We start from the raw sequence: 23,276 nt of genomic DNA on the forward strand, positions 1-23,276 counted from the left end.
GATACAGGTAACTGCATTTCATGTTGGAATAATAATGGATGAAGTTTGTAAATGAAAATAATTTATCTTGTGTACTTCAAGAGCTTAAAAACAAAACATGTAAATGCATTGCAAATTATGCTGTAGTACTTCTATGTGATGTTAAATGTAATCTTTTAAGGTTCAAAATGAAGCACCCCAAGTTTATTTTCTTGTCTTAAGAGAAAAATACTGAGGTCTTCATAAGGTGGAAAATTATTTTAAAATATTCATAGCCCTTGAAAAGGTCAGAGACAGGGAAAATGATGCCAACATTTTAATCTGATACATATTAAGAAAGACTGGCCTCCATTCAAGAAAGTATTCTAGTCTACAAAAATATTAAGTATGTTCAATTATGCACATGGAAGCTTTGGAGCTGGATTTTCATTAAAAGAATAGTTAAATTTTGCTCTTAATCTTAAAACTGAAGCAGTTGCCCCAGGCAACTTAATTCCTCTCTGTTCAATGTATTTGGTTTTGAGGTGTTAAAATTCTTTCTTACATAGATTTAGATACTCCATTTTAATTCTTTTTATTTTTTACTAAATTAACAGTCAGTGTCCAGATTAATATCTAGGTGTAAAATCTGTGTCTCTGTTCTCATCCCCAAAGTCATTCTTCCAACCATGTTGTTGGATTCTCTCTTCCTTTTGTTTTTCATGTTAAAGTGAGGGCCTCATCTAACCTACCTGAGCAGTTGCTTATATATCGAAGGATATCATGCAGCACTATATACATATTTGTGTATATACCTGTGTGTTGGTGAGAATATACATTACCTTTGTTAAGATTTTTTTTTAAAAGGTTTATGATATCTACCATATGACTCTGTAGAAAGTAAACACAAAATGGCATCATTGTGCGCAATATATAATGGCACTAGAAAGTAGTCAAATGGAGTCTCGTGTTCAGCTAGCCCTTTTTTTTTTTTTTTTTTTAATTTTATTTCCCCCTAGATGTCTACCTATGGACTGGCAGAAATCCGACTGATCCAAAACAATACATGCAATTTTATGATGATTTGTTGGCTGCCATGTTATAACTAAAATAAAGTTTTTCTAATAATTTGGTGGGAACTAGAAGCTTTTAATACTTAACTTCTACTATTTATACACCTGTTAATGTCTCTGGAAGAATACTAAGAAAAAAGAGGTTGTTGCAGTTCAGTGGTCTAATTATTAATATTAGCAGCACAATTTAAAAATATGTCTATAAATATAGCATTTTCTCAGTTTTTTTTCCTTTTGCCTCTGCTTGCCTCACATGCCTTTGTACTTGCTTTTAACTGCATAATCGGATGTAACCAAATCCCATTTCCAAACAAAATACTACTTCAATTTAGAGAGCAACAATATGTATGATGTGGGCTGAATTCCCAACTGAAATTAATCAGCTTTCTAGAAAGAGTTCAATGTTGGATATTGCAGTTTTATGAGAGACAGTACTGGTCTGATGTTAGCAACCTGCTAAAGTGTAACCTCTTTCTCCCTGTTCAAACTAGATTGTGTACGGTATTAGTCAGAATACAATGCCCCTGCTGGGTACTTTGTAAGAATATGTACGATGTTACTCTTTAGGCAAAAACAGTGTTATGTTTGGGTTCCTTTAGGGTTGCTAAATTTCTGTCATTCCATTTGAGTTCCCTTGAAAACAATCCCCAAAAGTGAAGGATTATGTGGTTTCAAAAGTGAATCTGGATTCACCCGTTCCTGCAGTACAAAAATAATGAGGATGAGTGATGTTTGAGAAAACATAGTGCTCATGGAATTGTTACGTAGCACTGCAGTGTGTTTGGGTGTTCCTGCTGGTGAGAACACCCCTGTTCTTTTAAGCAGTCATACCTGTAAGTACCAGGAGATAATGCATTTCAGCATGTAGGTGGGAGGTCCCAGTTCTTAAAGCAACAACTGGAATTTTGTGACAAGGTGAAGCCCATCTGCCTCTGTTGGTCTCCACAGTCAACTCCATCTCTCAAACTTGAGTCCCAGCGCTGCCTGCTCACCGCTCTCCTCTCACACCTGCCTTTAGGTTACGCCGCCGCAGAAACCCGAGCGAAAAGCCAACCCGCTGACGATGGCCGATCGTCAGAATGGTGCCGGACCACAAAGCCGTGACTGGGTGATGGAACAGCCGTTTGCTCTGGAAATGAAAGCCAGCCTACGGGTGAGGAACACACTCTTGTGCCTCTTCGCAGAGCTCGCCGCTCGTGCGTCACCCCACGGCAGCACTTCAGGAGCCCACCAGCGCCGCAGCGTGTCGCCGGGGCCAGGCCTCAGCAGCTGGGGCTGTTGGAAACCCAAAGGCCTCGTTTTTCCTGTCACGACGTTGACAGGACGCGATCCAACGAACCGGCGCGCGGCGGCCGGGCGCCCCTCGACGGCGCGAAGCCCCCGCGCGCGCTCGCGAGCCTCTGCCCCGTTCCTGCGCGCGCCCCCTGCAGCCGCCCCGCCCCGTCCCGTCCCGTCCCGTCCCGCCGCTGGCTCCTCCCCTCTTCCTCAGGAGCCGGGAGAGCCCCGCAACCAGCCCCTCTTCCTGCCCCCTCCCCCGGTCTCTCTCTCTCTCTTTCTCCCGGTGGGATGGAAGTCCCCGGTAATCCTCCTCCCCGGTAGCAAGCGGCGGCCCGAGTCGGTACAAAATGCTGGGCATGTACGTGCCGGATAGGTTTGCCCTGAAGTCGTCAAAAGTGCAGGACGGGATGGGGCTCTACACGGCCCGCAGAGTCAAAAAGGTGGGTGATGGCCGGGCGAGCGGGGTAACGGCCTGTCCCGGCCCGGCGGGGAGCGGCTGCCACGTATCACAGGAGAGCGGGGCGGCTCCTCCGCCCCTCAGCCGCCGCCGCCGCCGCCGGCCGGGCTGCCGCGCTCCGACTTCACCTCAGCCCCGCTTTGTCGGCGCTGCCGCCACTTCCGTCCGCCCGGGCTCCCTCTCCTCAGGGGAGGCACCGCCCGCCTCCCCCCCTCACCCTCCCCCGCCCGATAAAAGGGAGCCTCCCGCTGCCCGGGGCGCTGCCGCTTGGGGCGGGGAAGGGACGCGGGAGCCCGGCCGGGCCGCCGACTACCCTGACGGGGTCGCCTGGAGGGTTTTCTCTGTGGGGTTTTTTTTGTTTCCCCCGTTTCTTTTAAGTTGGTTGGTGTTTCTGGCGCTGTTCTGAGGGCAGAGCTCCTCCGGACGGGACTGCCTCCGTGGTTATCGCCTGGCTTCAGGGCGCGGTGCGCCTCTGAGGTAGAGGTACCCGCCCGTCCGTCGCAGGCTCCCGTCGCCTCCCTGCTCTTAGAGCTCGGTGGGATGGGCGATTAAATTCATCGTTTCGGGATGATAAAGCCGGGCCTGTGAAAGATGTGATTCAGCTGAACTGCAGGTCTCTCGTAGCTCAACCAGGTCGTGGCCCTTGACACCTCGTAATGGAATTGAAAGGCTCCCGGTTATCTGAAATCCCAATTATAACTATCCGGGTGGCTTGTTAGAACAGATGAAGGCATACCTAAAGTCATGAACCCTGCATTAGTACACACTTCATTGTATTTTGTATGTTTTGCTTTCCATCTTTGTTCTGGTTTTGGCTCTCAGTGGGTTGGGAGGGCTGCCTAATATTTCAGTGGTTTCATAAAGAAGGCTTAGACGCCATAGGGTAAAGGTCTCTCATTTTTAAGGTGTCCCTGAGTGTTAATGGGGGGTAGAAGGGGAACAATTTTATATTACTTGGCTTAAATTTTTTCCACTGAGGTTCTGAACTTCCGTTTGAAAACCCTGGGAGTTCACACAGCAAGGAAGGTTGTACACTACTAGCATGTATTAATCCCTGGATTCTGAAATAGAGCGAGCTCTAGAGTGAAGCTCATGGAAATCATCATCCGCATGTCAGTATCAATTCTGAATGTCAGTTCAGAGTTTAGGGTCTGAGCCCCCTTCCTTTACACTGTTGTCAACTGAACCATTAGAGATGCGTGCTAGGAAAAATAGAGCATTTTCTTGCCTGAATTACTCCACGTTGCTTTTGAACTCTCTTTATACAGGCAAAGTATGTGCTGTCAGAGCTCGGCCAATGTGAGCGCATCATACGGGACATACTTGCAAAACTGAAATGTTGCAAGTGTGACATGTATTGCATGAGGAATGCAGAAGGTAGAGGCAGAGGCAGTTGTAGTAAGATTTGTTTGTATTGGGAGTATCTGGTGACAGTGTTTGTTACAGGCTTGTCCTTTGTTTGGCAGTGAATTTTCTGTGCTGGTAGCACAGACAGTTGTGGTATGCAAAGCCTTGATCAGAAGTATGTGTCTGACAGGCAGGCTTTGGTCTTTGATAGGCTGAGGAACCAGCTCTTGAGTTGCTCTGTGGGCAGTGGTTGAAACAGGTATTCCTTAAAAATGGCTGGAGACCTAAGCACTGTGTGTTGCCACGGCTGTTCAGAGAAGGGTGGATGTGTACATAACACAGATGATGCGCTGGATATAGCTAGACTGTGTGTTACTCTTTTCCATGGAAAGAAAAATCACACCTGAAGTGCTCTCAACATACTCTCCTGTCCAGTAATGAGGCAGCAGTATTACACTTCGTGGCTATGATACAGAGTAGCTAATAGGTGTTAAATTAATTCCTTGGAGCTTTGGGATTGGGAGGAGGTATTGAATGTGACACTTAATTGTGAAGTAAGATCTTAGGTTGCTAAGTAGGAAATACTGCACCATTTTCTCTCTATTGCTGTCACACAACTGCAGTTGTCTTAACTGAAAGTAAAACACGTTTCAGATGATCTTATAATCAGAAATTGCAGTACCAACTCTCCAAGGGCTAAGTAATCATGAAGTAGGCCTCTGAAAATTCTATTAGCAAAGTTTTGGTAATGATACATTTTGAACTGCTGTTGTCTGCCATCTGCTATTGCAGCTTCAGGCATTATGTGGTGCTTTTGAGCTTTCACCTGTGATCATAAAAGGTGGAAACTTTTTATTTTGCTTTGTTACCTTACCAAAAGCTGTGATTCTCTTGTAATTTCTCTTCTGCAACAGCAGGCCTTTGGTTACAGCACCACTGTCATAAGACCCTTGGTATAATCATCTGAGAGCTGCTACATTTCTCAGTGTTTAGCTGTGACTGGAACAAGATTAGTCACTGCTGCTTTCTTGAAAGTAGCTGTTGAAAATAGCTTTTTTTGACAATTGAATGATGTGCCTTTCATATCTTGAATCATTTCTGGGGTTGACTTTAGAGTGTATTGTATGCCTCACTTTTATTGATCAGAGAGGAAGTTGAAGTCTTAGCATGTTTTTGATCAATATGTATTGGCATATCACACTATGTTTATTAACTAGGACTAATATATATATGAAGAAAATGCTCTGAAAGACTAAATGAATAATTACTTTTACCTCAAGGACCTTTGTGTTCCAAGACATGAGGTTTTGCTGTCTCTAATTTCTGCTTTCTCTCCAAATTTGAGAAGCTATAAAAAGTGTTTAGAAGTCTTAATCACCTATTGTTCATGTTACATTTACTTTACATTTAGAGGTGTACATCTTGCCTTTTGCTTATGTTGTTGTTTTGAGCTTCTAGAAGGTCTTAAACATATTGTAGTAGAGGTTTGTTTGGAGTAGCTGAGATAGGAATGATGTATGGTGTTTCTTGGTTTGAGTCAGTATGCAGCATTAAGCTGTTGCTGTGCTTCATCCCAGAGGTGATGTGTGCTCCAGTGATGGGTAAAATGACCACTGTAGGTGCTTTATATAAGGTATCTAGGGATCCTTTGGATTGCAAGGATGAAAGTATTACTGTGGTGAGGGTTGTGGAAGCCTCCAAAATACTTAAGGAAGAAATTAATCTCTATGCCATCTTAAGTGTTACTCTGCTGCTGAAGTGAGTGTGGGAGACTGGCTTTTTAGGTTCCTTTTTCCTTATGTCTTCAAATAATTTCTGTATTAAATGTATGGAGGTCTTTTTCCTTTTCCTTTCTATAGAACTAATACAGGTTATAGTCCAATAAGCTTTTTTTCATCTTGGTATTTGCTATGAGTAATGAGAGATTCTGCAGATACAGCTATGCCCTCTCTTAGAGCTCAGCAATTGTAGTGAGCTGCTTTCCTTGCTACTTGTTGCTTTCTAAGTGAATGGGGAAAGCCAGTTCAGCCTGGCAGGAAGTATCTGCTCCAGAAAAGGCCTACTTTATCTTTATCTTTACTGAGCTAAATAGGACCGTACATTTCCAGAGCAGATTTCCTCTGCCACTGTCTTGACTCTTCCTCCTCCTTCATCTAAACAAACAACACAATCTAGAGCAAATTGCCTCCCATGTAATACATACGTGGCCCCTATTAGACAGCGGTATGTTTGCTGGGGTGGCACTCAGTGTAAGCTGAGAACGTTGATGGCTGTACACATATAACTGTATTGACCTTCCTGTATTTTCACCTTCATTGCTGATGAGGTAAAAGAAGGAGGAAGATTCAGTTTGAGTATTAAATTCCATGATTTGTAAAGCTGGCAAGGGAGGAGTTCTAACCTTATTTGATTAGCAAAACTGTGAAAGATGGTATGGAGATCAGTGAGAAGTGAAGATGAAGCCCCATAGTGCCAGTTTTTGCTGTCATTGCCCATGTTTGTGTCTTGATTACTGCTGTGGGCTCCAGTTTTCTGCTGTTCCTGTCTTTTTACTTTCTGCTTTGCTGTTCTTAGTAGTGAAATCTTCATTGCACACATTTTAAAACACTGCTCCTAAATTCTGTTGCCTTGTTATGCAATGCCAATTTTATTTTCCTTTGTTGATTACCTCTTCAGGTTTAATTTTAAATACCAGGATTTTTTTATTTGACTGGTTGTTTCAAAGAGGAATGATCCTGGAAGTTTTACATTCCGCTTCTTCCTCTGCACTCTACCTGTAGACAGTCTGTAAAAACTAAGCAAGAGGGAAAACATGTAGCAGGCTGTTTCTGAGATGATGGAATGTGCCTGGGGGAAGGGATATGTGGACAAGATTGATACTTTTATTAGCCAAAATACTGTTATTTTTAAAGAAACACCAGAGTTGCTTTTCATTATATAGTTATAATCTCTAATGCTTAAAAGTATATGGAGCTTTTTGATCTGAATACTGCCTAAAGGAACGTAGCAGTCTGCATTCTGGTTTGTAGGGCTTGTCACTGCAAATAAGGACAAAGGGGGGGGACAGACCCCACCTGTGTAAGAAGAAAGTCCTATTTAGATAATTTACCCTGCTGCTAGTGTGATGTTTGTGAAGGAAAAAAAACCACCAATACCCAAAACTTTTAGAATATATCAATGGATGCTTTCACAGCACGTGTTATGACTAGCAGGTGGCATAACATTTTAATATTGTTTATGAAGGCTTGAATTAATTCATAGACACGTGCATACTCCCTATGTTTTTAAACGAATCTCTCTGTATGATCAAAACCTCAGTTATTCAGTGTTTTGATTTGTGGCACTTCAAAAAGTAGTTTTGCAAATAATCTTGCAAATAAATCTAATGTAAACTTTGTGCTTGCCAGATACTTGACGTTTTAGTTGGATGTCTATTGCAAGGTGCTTCCTGAAAATCTTACAAGAAATGTAAGAAATTTGACTTGTAAATTTCAGCCTTATTTAAAATAAAGAAAAATGGTGTTTCCCAAAGGGGAAATAAGCATGTAGAGGAAAGGCATGGTTTTAAGAGATTTTCCAAGCTATGAAAAGAATGGGAATGAGCCTGAAGTTGAACCCTCAGGGATGTGCACCTTCTTGGCATATAGTAAGATGACAAAGGAAAACTGTCCCTTTCCATTTGAAGCTAAAAATAATACCTCTGCTGGACTTCAGTAATTCACTTGCCTTTTTTTTTTCACTGATTCTTTTTATTTTATAATTATTCCTTAGGGTGAAAAATTTGGCCCCTTTGCAGGGGAGAAGAGAATGCCCCAGGAACTGGATGAGAACACAGACTGCAGGCTCATGTGGGAAGTGAGTAGTCTAGAGTGACATCATCACATCTAGCAAAAAGTGGTCTCAGAATTAAGCTTTTACTGTAACAAATGCCCCCCCCCCCCGCTTAAAGGTACTTAAAGATACTGTAGTGAGATTTTGTACTTACTGATGCTTTTAAAATATGCTTTTTGGGTGGAGGGGCATTGACTTCTTTAAAATGATAAAGAAATAGCAAATGATAGTTTCTAATCAATGAAGTGTGAAAAATATCAAGTCAAGCAAAACATAAAAATATAACAAAAACATTGTGAAAAATTATTGAGAAATGTGAAAATAATAAAAAAAAGATGGAAGTAATTTAAATATGGGAAGGTCATTGTAAGTTCCTGAGATACTGATTTATGCTGATGAACAGGTGTCAGCTCATAGTTTCCTCCAACTATAATATAAAACATTTCCTGCTGTGACACTTGTGCTGGTGTTTGGCAATTGTATGATAAGTGAAGTTTTTAAATTTTAGCAACTTTGTAATGCAATGTGTAGTTGTGAGATCTTTAGCAAAATAAAAACTTGGTGTCGTGAGATCTTTAGCAAAATGAAAACTTGGTGCTGTGGGCAGATGAAGGCATAATGAGTTTCAGGGCTCTTCTAAACTTTTTAGTATTATTAGGGAGCAACAGTAGTTTATACACTAGATCTCATAATTAGGTCCTTAACCCATCCTAGTTCCTGTCATAGCTGTGTATGTTTGTAGCAAGAATCTCTGAGTTTACCAGTTGAGGATATGACACTAACTGAAAAATACTTGCAATAACAACATTTCCAACTTGTTATAAACACCTTCCTTTTGGTGCTTCTGTTCTGTCTTTGTAATCTTTTCTGCTGTAGTTGTTTGAGCAGAATTCCTTTCCTTTATTTTTTCCTTTTTTTTTTTCCCCAGCCAAGCAGTTTCTATTGAATGCATATTTAGTCCTGTTTTACACTGAGAAGGGGAGTAATTTCCTACTTTTTCACCTTTCTGTGGTTAGAGGTGGAAGGATGACTGTTATTTTTTTGTTGTGTGGCACTGTACAAAAAAAAGCTTATGTTTGACATCTGGCTTAAAGCACTTTCTGTGTATTTATTACAAAATAAATGTTTATTTGAAAAAAAAAAACCCTCTAGCATTAACATTGCTGAGCAGCTTATAAAGAGAGCATAGTATTGATACAGTCTTAGCAGAGCTATAAATAGATTCTACAAACTGGAACAATGAGCGAGGGAATGCTAAAAGCCCATCTCATTAAACCCAAACTCAATATAAATACAGTGAGTGGCAAAATATTCTTAGATGAGTGCTAACTCAAGTCTGTGAATCCCTGTGCCTTTGTTTTCCCCCTTCCTCCTCCCCCCCCTTTTTTTTTTAGTGTAGGGGTGTGCCCAAAATATCCTTTCTCAGAGAGAAGGTGTGGACAATTCATTCCCCTCTCTCCTTTAGTTATGTACTCAGAGTAACTGGTTTCATATTCTTTGTTCTCAGCTGATAAAACCCCAATACAATGTGCTTTTATTACAAATGTTTGCTGAATACAGTACATGTTAATGCGCCCTGGCTCACTTGCCTTTTCATGATGTTTCTGCAGGTTATTTTAAATCAGTAAAATACTTGAGCTAGAACAAAGTTTTCAGAAGGGATGGTGAGTGGATTATAGCAGCAAGAAGGTATTTAAGTTTGTTGGAAAGCCATATGATTTTCCAGATTTCTCATTGGTGATGATTAAATGAGATTTATCTGTTTCTGTAAGACAGAAAATAAAACCCAAATACATGTATTTACTGATGACACTAATATGACCCCATCGACAGCAAACCAGAAAATGAGTTTTTTATGAGCTGTTCTAAAACCATTTCATAATATCTTATTGTAACCTAGTTTTGAGAGCCTTGAAAAGATTCCTGCATACCAAATTTTATGACTTCCTGAAGGTTTGAACCCAAGTCGTTCATGTTTACTGAAGTTGATCTGAACGTGAGCTTTATAATATAATTTAAATCATGCTGAGAGTAGTCTTAAGTTGAAAATCGAGACCAGGAATGCAGAAAGTAAAAATTTGAACAGTCCAAGTAGATGGTTATTCCAGATACTGTGGGAGGCAGTCACAGCAACTAGCCAAGTTTGTGCATAGTCAGCTGTACCAAAGATATTAAAAATAATTAATCTGAAGACTGTTGGATGAAGGCGCACTAAAGCCTGACCTCACAGTCTGATGGCAGTCAAAAAAATGCGTTTTCAGAGAGGACACCTTTAGAAAGCAGGCTAAGTATAGAGGCTTTTTGTAAGTCAAGTAAAAATGAACATTAGTGGAACATTTCTTTTCTTGGTATGTGATGCCTGAGATCTGAGCTTCAATTTTGTGGAATAGTTTTCTGTGAGGAAGTTTACCACATGCATTTCTAGTTGCGTAGAGTCGTGGTCTGTGATGTGGTCTGTTTTGATCAAGCTATTTCTTTTTCTCTGACACCAGCATTGTGAGCTGGCATCTTTAAGATGTCATGTTGAGACAGAATTGTACACGTTATGTTTTCTTTTGGTCTTTGGGAAAACATGGAACCCCAAAAATTTATTGGGTCCAGTGATTTTGTTAAATAAAGTTCTGAGGATGTTAGAGTTTGTGTTTAAATTAAATACAGCAGAATGCTGTTAGTCTGCCTGTAACTTGCATAGTTTTGAAGAAATCAAAGGTTTATGCTTGCTTGTTCAACAGATTCCAGAGGATGTGGTGTGGGGTGGAAGCATCGTTGATCTTGCTGTTATCTTTGTAAAGAGCTATATGCTGAAATGTTTTATTTACAAGTGATGTGAAAGTGAAAAAAAGCAAACCCGTGGTAACCATATAGTTAGAAGTAATAATAAAAAGCCAAGAAAGTGTCTAAATGGCTTTATGCTTTTTCTTTCTGTCAAAAAACCCCACCTCCTTGTTATCCCCCAGTGCCCATGCCATTATCTCTCACTGAATTGCATGTTGTGCTAGTTTAAGTATGCAGCTAGTTGCTGGTGATGAATAGAGAGTTTTGTTCTTATTCTTAGCATCCCTCTAACACCTTGATAAAATACTGCTTCATTGGTCTGTATTAGTATACTTGGTTGGCATAGCAATTTCAAATTATGTGTATTTGCTGGAAGAGCAAGTGCTTTAAGGCAAGAACAAGATAATCTTTAGGTATTAAAGTTCACAAAAGTTTTCGCCTTTGGAGGCTCAGATGTCCCTCTACAGAGGGAAGATATCTGTTCAGTTCATTTTTGTTGTTGTTCCTAACCAAGAAAGTGGCATTCATTTCGCTACTATTGGATTGTGGCAAGCATATACTTTTGGTGATGACTTTGGCAAATGTTAAAACAGGCAGGGCTGGAAAGACTTAGTCTTTCTTCAAATACTCTGACATACCATGAAAAAATATTGGTCAGGATTGGATGGCACACAATACGCTGTGTAATGATGAATGTTACATATTTCAGGTTTGGTTTCTGACTATCTGCCAAGATTATGTTTTCTTCATTGTTACATTAAAACCGAAAAGAAAAGAAACATGCTGGAAATCAGTCTTTCAATGGAAGCTAATGTTCATATTTAATTATTTGAGAAAATGAAATGAACTTATGTTTCTACTACTTAACTCTCATCACTTTTGCAGTGACAGTTGTTTTCAGTTAAATAAGCCTGCCTGAAAACTAGTGAAGGCAACAGAAAATCTGCTATTGGCTCCAACCAGCTTTAGATCAGAACTTTAGACAGGTATGAGAAGTCAAGCACTTTAAGCTAATGGTGGTGTGGGTTTTTTTGTTGTTGTTTTTTTGGTGCTTTTTTTTTTGATGTCTTGTCTGTAAAATGTGGTTCTGGCATAGGAAGGCTTACACATACAAGGCATTAAGTTGAATTATGTTGTGAGTTTCATGATAAAATAAATCTTAATTTGAAGAATTCTGTGTTTGCTCTCAAGATGAATGTACTATTAGAAATCTAGTTCTTAGCAATATAGTCTTTATTTTTTCTGTATGAAGACTACCTTCCAAATCATGACTCCTCAGACAGTATTTACATTTAAAATTGTTTTAATGTTTTTGTGTGAATCATTGTTTAATTTTCAGAAATGTTTTTTTCTCATTTCTTGGACAAATGCATCTGGATGCATTTTTATGCAAGTTGCATTTAAGATAACTTTTGCCACACATAACAGTCAAACATTGATGCCCTTTCTTAGTTGCAAGTTTGCGTCCTAAATTTTCAATTTTGTTAAATTAATCCCCACTGGGATAGATAGGTGTCCCAAGTAGTTATTAATATTCTTACCAGTTTGTTTATTTAGCTAAATTTCATTAATCAACTCTTTCAAACTTGATTTAGTCATCTTTATTCATGTTAAGTGTATGAATTTGTATTAATTTTAGTGACTTTTGGAACAGGCACGTTAATGATCTTCTGGTTTTGGTGATAGAAGAATTTACTCCCAAAAGTGACTGAGAATGTTAGCATCACATCTTCAGTTATGTGATTTATTTAAGATGTTAGAAAGCACGTGGTGATATGTGCAGGTGCTAGTATTCTAATCTGAACTTGTTACGGAAGATCACACACAATTTGCTTAAGGAGATTTGGGTATCCATCCAGTGAATGTGAAGTTCAACCTTTCTTGTGAAAGCTCCACAGAATGTTAGCAGAAGTCTAGGAACTTCTATTAGCTTTCTGAACCATGCTGTCTCTGATGAGATCAAATGACATCATGCACCAGAAGGAGCTTCGTTAACATGAAGAACTGTTGCTGTATGTTTTGGCTGAAGAAAAAGGTCACATATTGTGTAGGTCCCAATACTTCTTAGTGAGTAAGCAAATCAACAGTTGCTGCCTCAGGTTCCTTTTGCAAGTGTACTTTCTACAGCAATGTTAAAATGTGAGTTTTTACTTTGCAGAGAGCTCTGCGATGGAGGTCTGAAACCGAGGATGCAGAAGTATTGCATCTAGCTGTTTTATAATATTAACAATAAAAATCATGTTTTCAGCTAATCAAAAAAAATGCAATGCAGAAAACAATACTTTTCTTTACATGATTGTTTAAATGAACATAGATTTTTAGATTTATAAATGTTTAGAAAATGGTTTCCAGAAAGCAGGCAGTGTGTTTACTGCCTTCAGCAAAGATAACCATCTGCTTATTTTCAGTGAAGTTTTTTTTTCTTCTTCTCTTGCCAGGTGTGCATGGTAGAGTGTTTGCAATTGCACTCATGAGCATTTTGAAGTAGCATGCATGACAGCTTTGGATGTATTTTGAAAATCTGGAGATAATTTCATTGCAGCATTAAAGGCTAGCAGATGGAATGGTGCATGTTGTTGATGGGCATTACAAGCAGCTTAGACATTATTTAGGGCTGTGTAGGGTTTCATATGGTAGCTTATACAATGACTAGGGGCATATTTTTTTCTGAATACTTGTATAGTGACATTTTTTTCTGAATACTTGTATAGTGACATGGTGTTTGTTAATGTGGCATAATTCAATGATGTCCTGATTGATCTTGAGGTAAAACCCCCCATGTGGTAACAGTGAATGTCAGGTATTTCATCTTACTGTGAAGACATTTCACTAAATTAGTTCAGTGACGCCTTTTGTGTTCATTCTCAAGAAGATAATTCTTATGTACCTCAATTTGAGGTGCTCTCATGTCTGATGCATGCTTTGGATATGTGTATGCATTTTAGGTGTTTGACTGTAGTGAGTGACCAAATATTGAGGGTGTTGTAGTAAAATAGAAAGCTATCTTGCCATGGGTTATCAGGCATGAATTTGAATCAGCCTTGTTCTAGGCTCACGCCAAAGTCTGCCTGTACTTAAATACAAAACAAATTGCTACTTAATTATTTAGGCTAGGAAATCAAAGGTGACTGCCTGTCTGGTCACATCACTCACTGGTAATAGAAACTCCTAAGTCACCTCTATTGGTTACAGAAACTACAGGAACATCTTGGTCTCAGTGGTTGAAAGGGCCTCAGCAATAAATGGATCCTAGACCAAGATGGTCTATTGAACTACAGCAGGCAGCCTCAACTTTTGCAGATTTACCCCTTTATTTAGAGGAAACAGGGATAAGGTTCTGTTTCCTGTTTTTAAACAAAACATTATAGTATGACATCATCTACTGGTGACTATGCTTTTGATGTCTATTTCTAGCTCTTTCACTGATTCTCCATGTTGTCCGTAGGCATAACATACAATCCTTCTAGGTCTCTGTTGATCCTATGAAGAGGACTGAATCCTTTATTATTTAATGACTTAAGAGCATTTTTAGTTTGGTGGCCTTAGAAAATCAATTAGAAATACTTTTGCACTTGAGTTCAGGTCCTGTTAAAATAGTTCTTAAAATCCTTTCTGGATTAACCACTGTAGCTTGGGGATCTTACGGAACACACCTCGAGCTAACTGGATGGTAATACCAACTGTATAGAAACTGGGAAATAACATTCAAACATGGAATTATTCATGTAGACAGGTGACAGGTTCAAATGTCACAATTTTTAAATAGAAATATGTTCACTAGCATTGTGAAATTGATACTACTTCATAAAACTATCAGGGAACCTCAGCCCTGTAAAAATCTTTTGCCTCAATTTTAAGTACCTTATAACTATGTAAGGTTGTAACAGTTCACGTGTGTGGGGGAAATGCAGTAATTGGCTTGCAGATACGTTAAGAAAATCTTCCTTAAAGAATTTGCTACTTCGGTTTGTGACATAGAATAGTACTTTTCATTTCCTCTCCCCGAAAGACATTCTCAGTTTTCCAACAATTTCCTGCCAGCATAGTTGTGGTAGGCAGGCTGTCCTGAAGATTCTTGGAGTGGCTGCGTGATTGGAAGGGAGTCCCCTGGGAGTGGACTGGAAGCTTTGTTGCAGAGTGAAGCCTGTTTAGGGTTCCTGGAGATAAAGCAAGGCAAGAAACCTTATTCAGTATGGGGAAGTTTTTTATTTTGTCGTGCTCCAGGAATATATGTGCTGAGTCCTAGTTCTGTGGGTGTAGAGAGGTAAATTGCAGTATCTTTAAGTTTCGTGAGGAGCACATAAGCAGCTTGACACTGTTATCCCGTTTTCTTCCCTTGCTGTTAGAGCTGGTGCAACTGTCAGGGTTGGGGGGAGATGCTGAGGCTACACAGTACATTTCTCATGCTTTCCAGTGTCACTGATGGAGGGGTGCAGGAGGGAGAATTCCTTGTTGCTGTGGATAGCAGAATTGTGTGGGCCTATGGTGTAATATCTGTGTTAGTGACAGCTATCTCTGATCCTGTCTCCTTGGATATCAGAACAGATTTACAGGCAGACCCAGGTGTAAGCATTTTAGCTTGTATTTGTTGATATGTCTTCTAATTAAACTGATTTTCTTGTTTGGTGATCATGCCACAAAGCAAAAGGATGACTGAGGATTTTAGTGGAGGGAGCACCCTTTGGGACATATTCCTAACTTCATTTCAGTTCATTAATAATTCAACACAGATGATATTTAGGAGATTTTAAACTGAAAATGTAGAGTCTAGCTGTTTATTTAATTACCATGATTAGCTTGTACTGGCTTTGAGTTTGAGAAATATATTTGCAAAGCAAGAGCTGGTCTTTTTGTTTGTTTGTTTTAAATATTGATTAAGTTTGGGATTCACTGCCATGCTGCTCAAAGATTGGTTGTTCATTTAGGAAACTTGGCTATGCATGCAACCAGGGAGAAAAGGAGTGGTAAATGTCAGCAGTCTAGTCTGTGTTAAGTACGCTGTTTTGACTGTTTTTCTTGACTTTTCTTCCTCACATCTGTGTATTTGATGCAGCGTTATTTCTTTACGAGGTGAAAAAAGCAATAGACAATATAGCACATCTTAAAGGGATTTATTGTATTCTTTTATCAATAGTTTCCTTATGTGTTAAGTCTTTCCTTTGTGTTTGATATCTCTTTATGGATTGGCAGAGACTGAGAAAGCACAACCAAGATGATCGTGTATCACAGAAGTGAATATAAATTATTCTTATATAATCTGAGGATCAAGCAAATGAAGAGGAATGGATGAAAAGGTAGATAGTGTAACATATGCTTTTTATAATAGGATCTTTATTGCTTCTCTTTCCAACTCAAGTCAAGACCTGATGGAAACCTTTATCGGACCTACATGGTGGGCTTCTATATGCCATACTTGGTAGCTAAATCACAAAGCCATTAGTTTGACTTCAATTACTCAAAGATGCTAATCTGCAGTGTTAACCATTTTCACTGAAAGTGAGGTTCTACTCTGTGGATTACGTATTTAGAACTGGATGTTTATTACAGTATAATCAATGCAGTGCTGCTTCTTGGCAGGTGACTTTTCAGGAGGTGAATACACCGTTAGCATGTATTTTTGTCTAAATTTGAAGCTTGCTTTTGTGGTTTGATTGCATTCATTCTGCCCATGTTCCTAACAAAAACAGTGCTTCCAGTAACAAGCAGGCATTACTTCCCAAGGTGATAGTCACAGAATGACAAAATGGCTGAGGTTGGAAGGGACCTCTGGAGGTCATCTGCTCCAGCCCCTCCCCGCTCAGGTAGGGCCACCTAGTGCTAGCTGCCCAGGACAGCTTTTTAGTATCTATGTCTTTGAGGATGGAGACTACACAATCTCTCTGGGAAACCCATTGCAGTGCTTAGTGTTAGATAATGTTGTTTCCAGGTGCGTTTGAATATGTAGGTTTGACACTTTTCACTGTGGTTAATCTGTGTGTTCAAAAGTAAAACAACTTTTAAAGTTTAAAGTATTGGCACTTTTTCATGATGTGTCCTTCTTAAGATATGATGTCTTCCTTTGGAAGAACAGTAATAAATTTTGAAGACTTGTATTTGTTTGCACAACTACAGTAGGTTTTTTTGACTTAATCTGAGAACAACATGCTGTCACCAGCTATTATTGTAATGGAATACAGTTTTTTCTTTCTAATGATAACTTAAATGTTTAGGTAATTTAAGCAGTCATACTGAAGAAATGTGATATTGCATCTATTAGAAACAAATATAGCAAGAATGTGAGCAATTTAAATACAAAGCCATGAAGACAATCTAATTTTGATCTTACATAGCTGAAATCCCTAGCTCTTAGGAAATACCTGCCCTGGATACTTCTTGTTGACAGATGAGAAGGAAAATATGTTCGTTTTATAAATAAATCACATGGAATAATAGTATGGCTGTATGACCTTTTCGCATGGCTATCTTCTGTATCAATGGAGATTCAAGTGATCTATTATTTAAGACAAAACAAGCCATTTTTTATATGGCAGTGGCAGCTGTATTTTTTTCGGCAGTACGTGTTTCGAGGGGGAAGAATGACTTGGTTAATATTAGGTTTCCATTTCTATTATTGTAATTTTTTTCAATGTAAGCTGGAATTTTGTCACAGTATAGAAACTCTATGGATCTGAACGTGTTTGTTTCCTCTACTGAATAATTTACAGCCCTTCACCTATATAGCGTACTAATTTGTTTACTGAAATAATTTCTTATTCTGATAAAATTTCAGCCAAGCATAGTTTAAGACTGACTGCTATTCATTGAGGCTACATAGTTAAATTTCCTTTAGAGAGGCATATATAAAAGATGTTCAAGTGAACTGTAAAATAGGATATATGGAATGAATAAATGCAATTATATTGGTCCTTGATCTGAAGATAGATCTCCGTCCAAGGGCAGGATGGATTTTGCCCTTGCCAAAGGAAAAAACCCAAACAAACGCCAAAACAAAACCAAAAAACCCAAACCCATAGAAAACTTGAAAGGGAAGTGGGGAATATGGTTTTCAATAAGTGTTCTGTAAGTTTCTGGGATATTTAGGATTGGTCTGGGGCAGTAAGAGTTAACAGTAATGAAAGCATATCTACTGGATTTGGAATTTGTATGAAGAAGAGAAGTTATATTTGGTGATAAAGAAGGAAAAAGAGGATTTAGTGATGGAGTAGTGGGATGGTAATGGAGACAGAACTGATAATTCAGGTTGGAAGTTTGTTGAGCAACTGGTGAGATTACAGAAGAGGAAAGTGGCAAAGATAGTGGAAAAATTGAATTCAGATATGGACATATTTTGTTTGTAATGGTTGCCAGTTAAGGTTGAGATGCTTCTAGAAATCTGAAAGGAGGCAGAAATACATGGGTTTAGGAACTGGCCGTAGAGGGTGAATAGGATCTGCTAGAATATAATGAGCACAGGACAACAAGTGAGTCTAGAAGAGTATCAAGTATGAAAAAAGAAAGTGAAGGGTGAAGAACTATGAAGGCAAAGATCACTGAATGGACATGGGTAACTGCAGGAACACAGAAGCTTACGAACAAGAGCCTGAACTCAGTGGTGTTGGAACCAAATCGTGATTGGAATAGCACAAGATTAGCGAATGTCATATCCCTTTTGTCCAGAAGAAAGTTAATGTTGGCCTTGTCTGTAGTGTCAGCAGAAAAGAAATGCTGCAAAATGAGTTGAGGAGTGAGTTAAAGGACATGTATGGGTTGCAGAAGAAAATGGTCCACTCTTGGACAGTATGTTGGAGAAGGAAGGTAGAACAATAATAATGACTTTTGAGGAAAGGAGAATGAATTGGAGACAGGAAAGCTTACAACCTTAATTTGGAGAAAGTGATGAGAGACAGACTGAATGACAAAAGACAGGAAGGTATAAGAAGAATTAGGTAGACTGTAGGAGTTAAAATGCTGGCATCAGAACATGTGAAGGAGGAGAACTCGAGAAAGGCAAACTGGAAAAGGGATGATAGGGTTGGAATGGGAAAGGACCTCTCAGGTCATATCAGTTTCTGGCAAGATCATTAAAAAAAAAAAAAAAAGAAAAAAAAGAGGACTTGAAGAAACAAAGAGAGAGGCAAGAAAATGAACACCAGTGACCATACTGTCAGATTAGGGAGACCCAGGAGTCAGTCATAATACTTGTTTACTAAAGGAAAGGCTAAGAAAAGAGAGGGGGAGCTCAATAAAGGAAGCTGACACCAGTTGTGGGATTTGAGTTGCCCCCTTATTCTGAGGTGAATAAATATGCTTATAGAAGAAGGTGAATGTGCACCACAGCTGTGAGTATCTGTTGAATGCAAGATTCACTTATTGAGCACAAGCATGCGTTAGTGTTTAACATGTTTGTGTGTGTTTGGTAAACAATTTTAATTTTAATTTTTTTTTCTTTTTTATTGTTTCAGGTTCGTGGGAGTAAAGGTGAGGTCCTTTATATCCTGGATGCAAGCAATCCACGCCATTCTAATTGGCTGCGTTTTGTCCATGAGGCTCCATCACAGGAACAGAAGAACCTGGCAGCCATCCAGGTAGATTTGGTGGATTCCTACCATTTGCTTCCTGTTATTGATTTACTAATTTATCTCCTCTTTGGTCTTTATGTCTTGCAGTAAAATTGCAAGATCTGAGAAAAGTAGCAAACTGCTTTCCTTTTCCTACCTTTCTTTCTAGAAGTGAACTATTGTGTTTAAATATAATACCATAAATAAGATTGATAGGATGAAAGACCAAAGAGGTCCTTAGAATCTGATATTCTTTGAAAGGTTTATATTAATCACTGTGATGGAATTGTGCTGAATCACTTACATGAACTATTTCTCCTGGCTTAAAGGGAACAGTTTACATTAAAAAAAAAAAAATTTCCAGAGTAGTTAACTCACTACTGTAACAACAGTTTAATTTTCTCACTACAGCCTTACTCAGTCAAGTTAAGCTCTTGCCTGAATATAGTTGTTTTCTTGTCAATGTGGAAATTAAAAAGATAACTAGGTAACTATGTACCTGGCTGAATCAGGACTAATGATTTGGAGGCCTAGTTGTGTTTCATGCCAAACGTAGGTATGGGCTTAGGCGCGTGGAAAGCAGAATCATGCATTTGCTTTATAGTTTAAAATTTAATGTAAAAATGTGACAGGTTTGAAAGCAAGCATGATGCTTAAAATATTCCAGTAGAAAAAAGAGAATTGAAGGATCTAATTATCTGATAGGATGATCAGGCAGTGCTTGAGGATAAGTTAATAAAAAAAGATCATTTTCTTTTTCTAGTCTTGGCCATGGATCTGAATTTATCGAGCTTATTTTTACATTTTTATATTTGTAATTTGCAGCATTCTGTGATAATGAGTTCCACTGTTTTAATTACATGTTATGTTGAAAGATGCTTTTGTTTTTCTTCTAGAAACTTCTAAATTTCACTTGATTCCCTAGTCCTTGTATAACAGTGAATAGTTACTTTATGTTCATTTTTCTGTGCCGTCCTTGATTTTATAGAACCCTATTATCCTCTCCCTCTTATTTGACAGCTCTTTTCTCAAGCTGAAGAGTCTTAGTCTGTTTAATCTCTCATTTTTGGAAGCATTTGGTGACTTTGCAGAATGCAACAAAGACAGCAATGTTTTTCTAGTTACAGCTATTTTCCTTTTGGAGACTATGAAAGAATTGAACTATGTGCGTATTTTTTTTTCAACAGCTCAGTTTTACAGTAAAATAATTTCCAATCCCACAGAAGTAAGAATTACATAGCTGTGTTAATTTTTTTGCTTAAAATGTGTACTTTCCAAAATGTCGTTCCAGGCTAACTCAAGCTACTTGCTGATGTAATCAGAATTTGCAAAAAGTTAGGAAAAGGAGAATTATTAGCATTTCTGAAGATTATTATTCTGCTTTTTCATCATGAGATGACTTTTTTCCTAGCATTTGCCTGTAGATCCTTGATGAAAGAATTTAATAACATAGTTTATTTGAGGCCAAATGAAAAAAAATTATTTTTCCTTACCAAGAAAACAAAGTTCATTTCTGATGAAATCAAACAGGAAAAAAAATTTATTTTAAAACTACTAAGTAGAAAAAGAATACTAGTAAAGCCCTAGCATGTAGTTCTGTAAAAGATGCATTACTGCTGTTCTCCCCCCTGCCCCTTCCCCTCTGTTCGTACTCAGTGGCACTCAACACTAGTAATTTCCATTTCTGTGTTGATGACCTGTCCAGCTCCTTAAATCTCCTACTCGCCAGTGGGACTGTTAGCTTATTTGGATCTTAAGCAAGGACTGCATTGTGAGATTGCTGCTGCCAGTTCCCCTGCAGACCTGGTATCGGCCTCCCTCTTCCTATCCCAGTTGTGAGCTTTTCTGTGATTTCCATTCCGTTGCATCTCTTACCACACTTCTTCTGCATGGCTTTTCTTCCATGATCACAGTAGTTAAATGCTACTATTAGCAGTGTACTGCACTGGGAAACCTAACCGGTTATCTGCCAGCCTTCACTTGATGTGCGCCTCCTACTTTGCAAAGCTCTAGTTTTACTGAATGTCAGTCTGTGACATTGCATCGCATACTGCTGGCTGAACATGACTGCGGTTTTGCTGCTGATACTGTTTCCTTGGACCTTGCCGCTGTTCCTGTTTTACGTCACTGTGGACAACTTCATCATCTGCTTTTTCTCTGGGCCTGTACTCTAGGTTGTCATCTTTGGTTCAGACCTCTTTAGGTCTTAACATCCAGGCTACAGTTGAATTTTGAGTAACGGATAAGAAAGAGCGTTCACTATTCATCCATTCAGCAAAAACTCTTGTCAGCACTGACTGAATGACTGCTTTGTTATGCTATTCCTGATGTCTATGACAAGTCAGTGGTTCATTTAGTATGACCACTGCCTATGCAATTATTTCTGTATGTTTTCCTTCTGTCTTTGTCTCTCAGTTATACCCAATCTATCAAAAGATTTCTTGTCCTGCTTATAGTACCAAATATGAAAGATCCTCATCCATGAGGAGTCCTAGGCATTAGTGATTAGCATGTCATCAGTGCATAGGCAGTGTGGTAGCAAATGACAGTCAATATTAGCAAATGCAAAGTAAGGTTCACAAGAGGGAGCAGTGTGAACAATTAATGTTCATTATTATAGTTTAAATAAAACAGTAAAATGACCTAACTTCTGAATAGAAGTTTTAATGGAATATCCAGTGCGTATCAGTGGGGTTTTTGATAATGAAAATAATTATTTAAATAAAGAAATGGAAAGAATCTGTTAGGCTGTATTGTATAATGTTATACCTTGCTTAGAGTGTGCTTAGAGCTTTTTGCATGCCTTTTTAAAGGATCATACTGGAGTTAAAGGATTTTTTAAAGGTTTAAAAAGGTTTAAAAAGAAAAAAAGAGTAGCAAGAATGTTAGTCCTATAAAAGGTTCCACAGAAAAACATTTGGAAAAATTACAGGGAAAAATAGAGTAAACACTATCAGTATGTACAAAATTATGAAAAGTATATGGAAGGCAAACTTATGAAAACAAACAAAAATTTACTAAATGATCTCATAGGTTTTTTGATACCATCAATAATCAGCTGCCAAAGTAACTTGTGTATTCTATGTGAGTGACCTTGAAGCTGTGCAGATATGTATATATGTAGAAGTATTTAATAGCATATAAAATGAGTAGGTACTACTTGTGTTGAAAAAAGCTGAATATGCACATATTTGCAGGGTTTGATCTCACTTTAGTAGACAGACATACAAATCCCAAAGCTCTGCTATTCCTTTAAGAAAAAAAACCCAACAACCAAAACCCAACTAATACAGGCCACAAATGCTTCAGTATTTTAATTCCACAATCTTTGCCTTTAATGATAAGCAGATTTAAGGCCGCTTGGTGCAGTAGCACTTCATTTTATGGAGTCAGTGGGCAAAACATTGGTGGAATGTTTCCACTAGTGTTTCCCCTTAATTTGAATTGAGAGTTGCCTGCTTCCCACCAAGATGATAAAATGATGTTTTACAAAGAGGAAGAAGTTATGAATTACATCAGTAAAGTTGTTCTAGCTTCATTATCATTACTCAAGTTAACGTGGCTGTGGGAAAAAAAAAAACCAGTTGCATTGCTGAACAAGTACCTAAAATAATTAAAAAAAAAGAATTCATGATACAGATTATGACATCAAACAAAAAAAATCCTAATCTTAAACGAACTGAATGATTACATATTATATAATAAAGTAGAATATGTCTGCATAGTTATAGAAAGGGCTGATTTGCTAAGAGGAGAAAATAGAATAGAGATGGTTAGAGACTTTGTGTTCTAACTAGCACATTATAATTACCCTTGTGAAAAGTAAATTTTCTCCAGACATATGTATGTTATGAAGATTTTTGTGGGGTTGGCTGAATTTTTAAACAAGTAAGTATTTGATTTTTCTCTCTCAGTTCTACTGCTTACTCTTTAAAGTGAATGTTTCCACTGAATCTCACAAGCTAAAATTGATTCATTGAGAATATTTGACCAAGATAAATGATACTAGCCTATAAAATG

The 23,276-nt window shown here is 38.5% G+C and overlaps 1 protein-coding gene across 9 annotated transcripts in view; it reads left to right on the plus strand.

Annotated features, from left to right (window-relative positions):
• The first annotated feature begins 2,502 nt into the window (after window positions 1-2,502).
• PRDM5 (PR/SET domain 5) overlaps window positions 2,503-23,276 on the plus strand; it is a 93,464-nt gene continuing 72,690 nt past the window's right edge. For 8 of the 9 annotated variants that reach the window (XR_011327478.1, XM_069800209.1, XM_069800552.1 and 5 more), the window contains exons 1-3: window positions 2,503-2,749; window positions 7,885-7,968; window positions 19,161-19,283. Coding sequence is in view for 8 of the 9 variants with exons in the window: in XM_069800209.1 (XP_069656310.1) it covers window positions 2,657-2,749; window positions 7,885-7,968; window positions 19,161-19,283 (300 nt within the window). In the remaining variant the exon portion in view is untranslated. The remainder of the gene's footprint in view (window positions 2,750-7,884; window positions 7,969-19,160; window positions 19,284-23,276) is intronic. The other variant, XM_069800308.1, reaches the window with a different exon arrangement.

Source organism: Haliaeetus albicilla, chromosome 1, assembly GCF_947461875.1.
Source record: "Haliaeetus albicilla chromosome 1, bHalAlb1.1, whole genome shotgun sequence".
In the NCBI taxonomy this organism is placed as follows: domain Eukaryota; kingdom Metazoa; phylum Chordata; class Aves; order Accipitriformes; family Accipitridae; genus Haliaeetus; species Haliaeetus albicilla.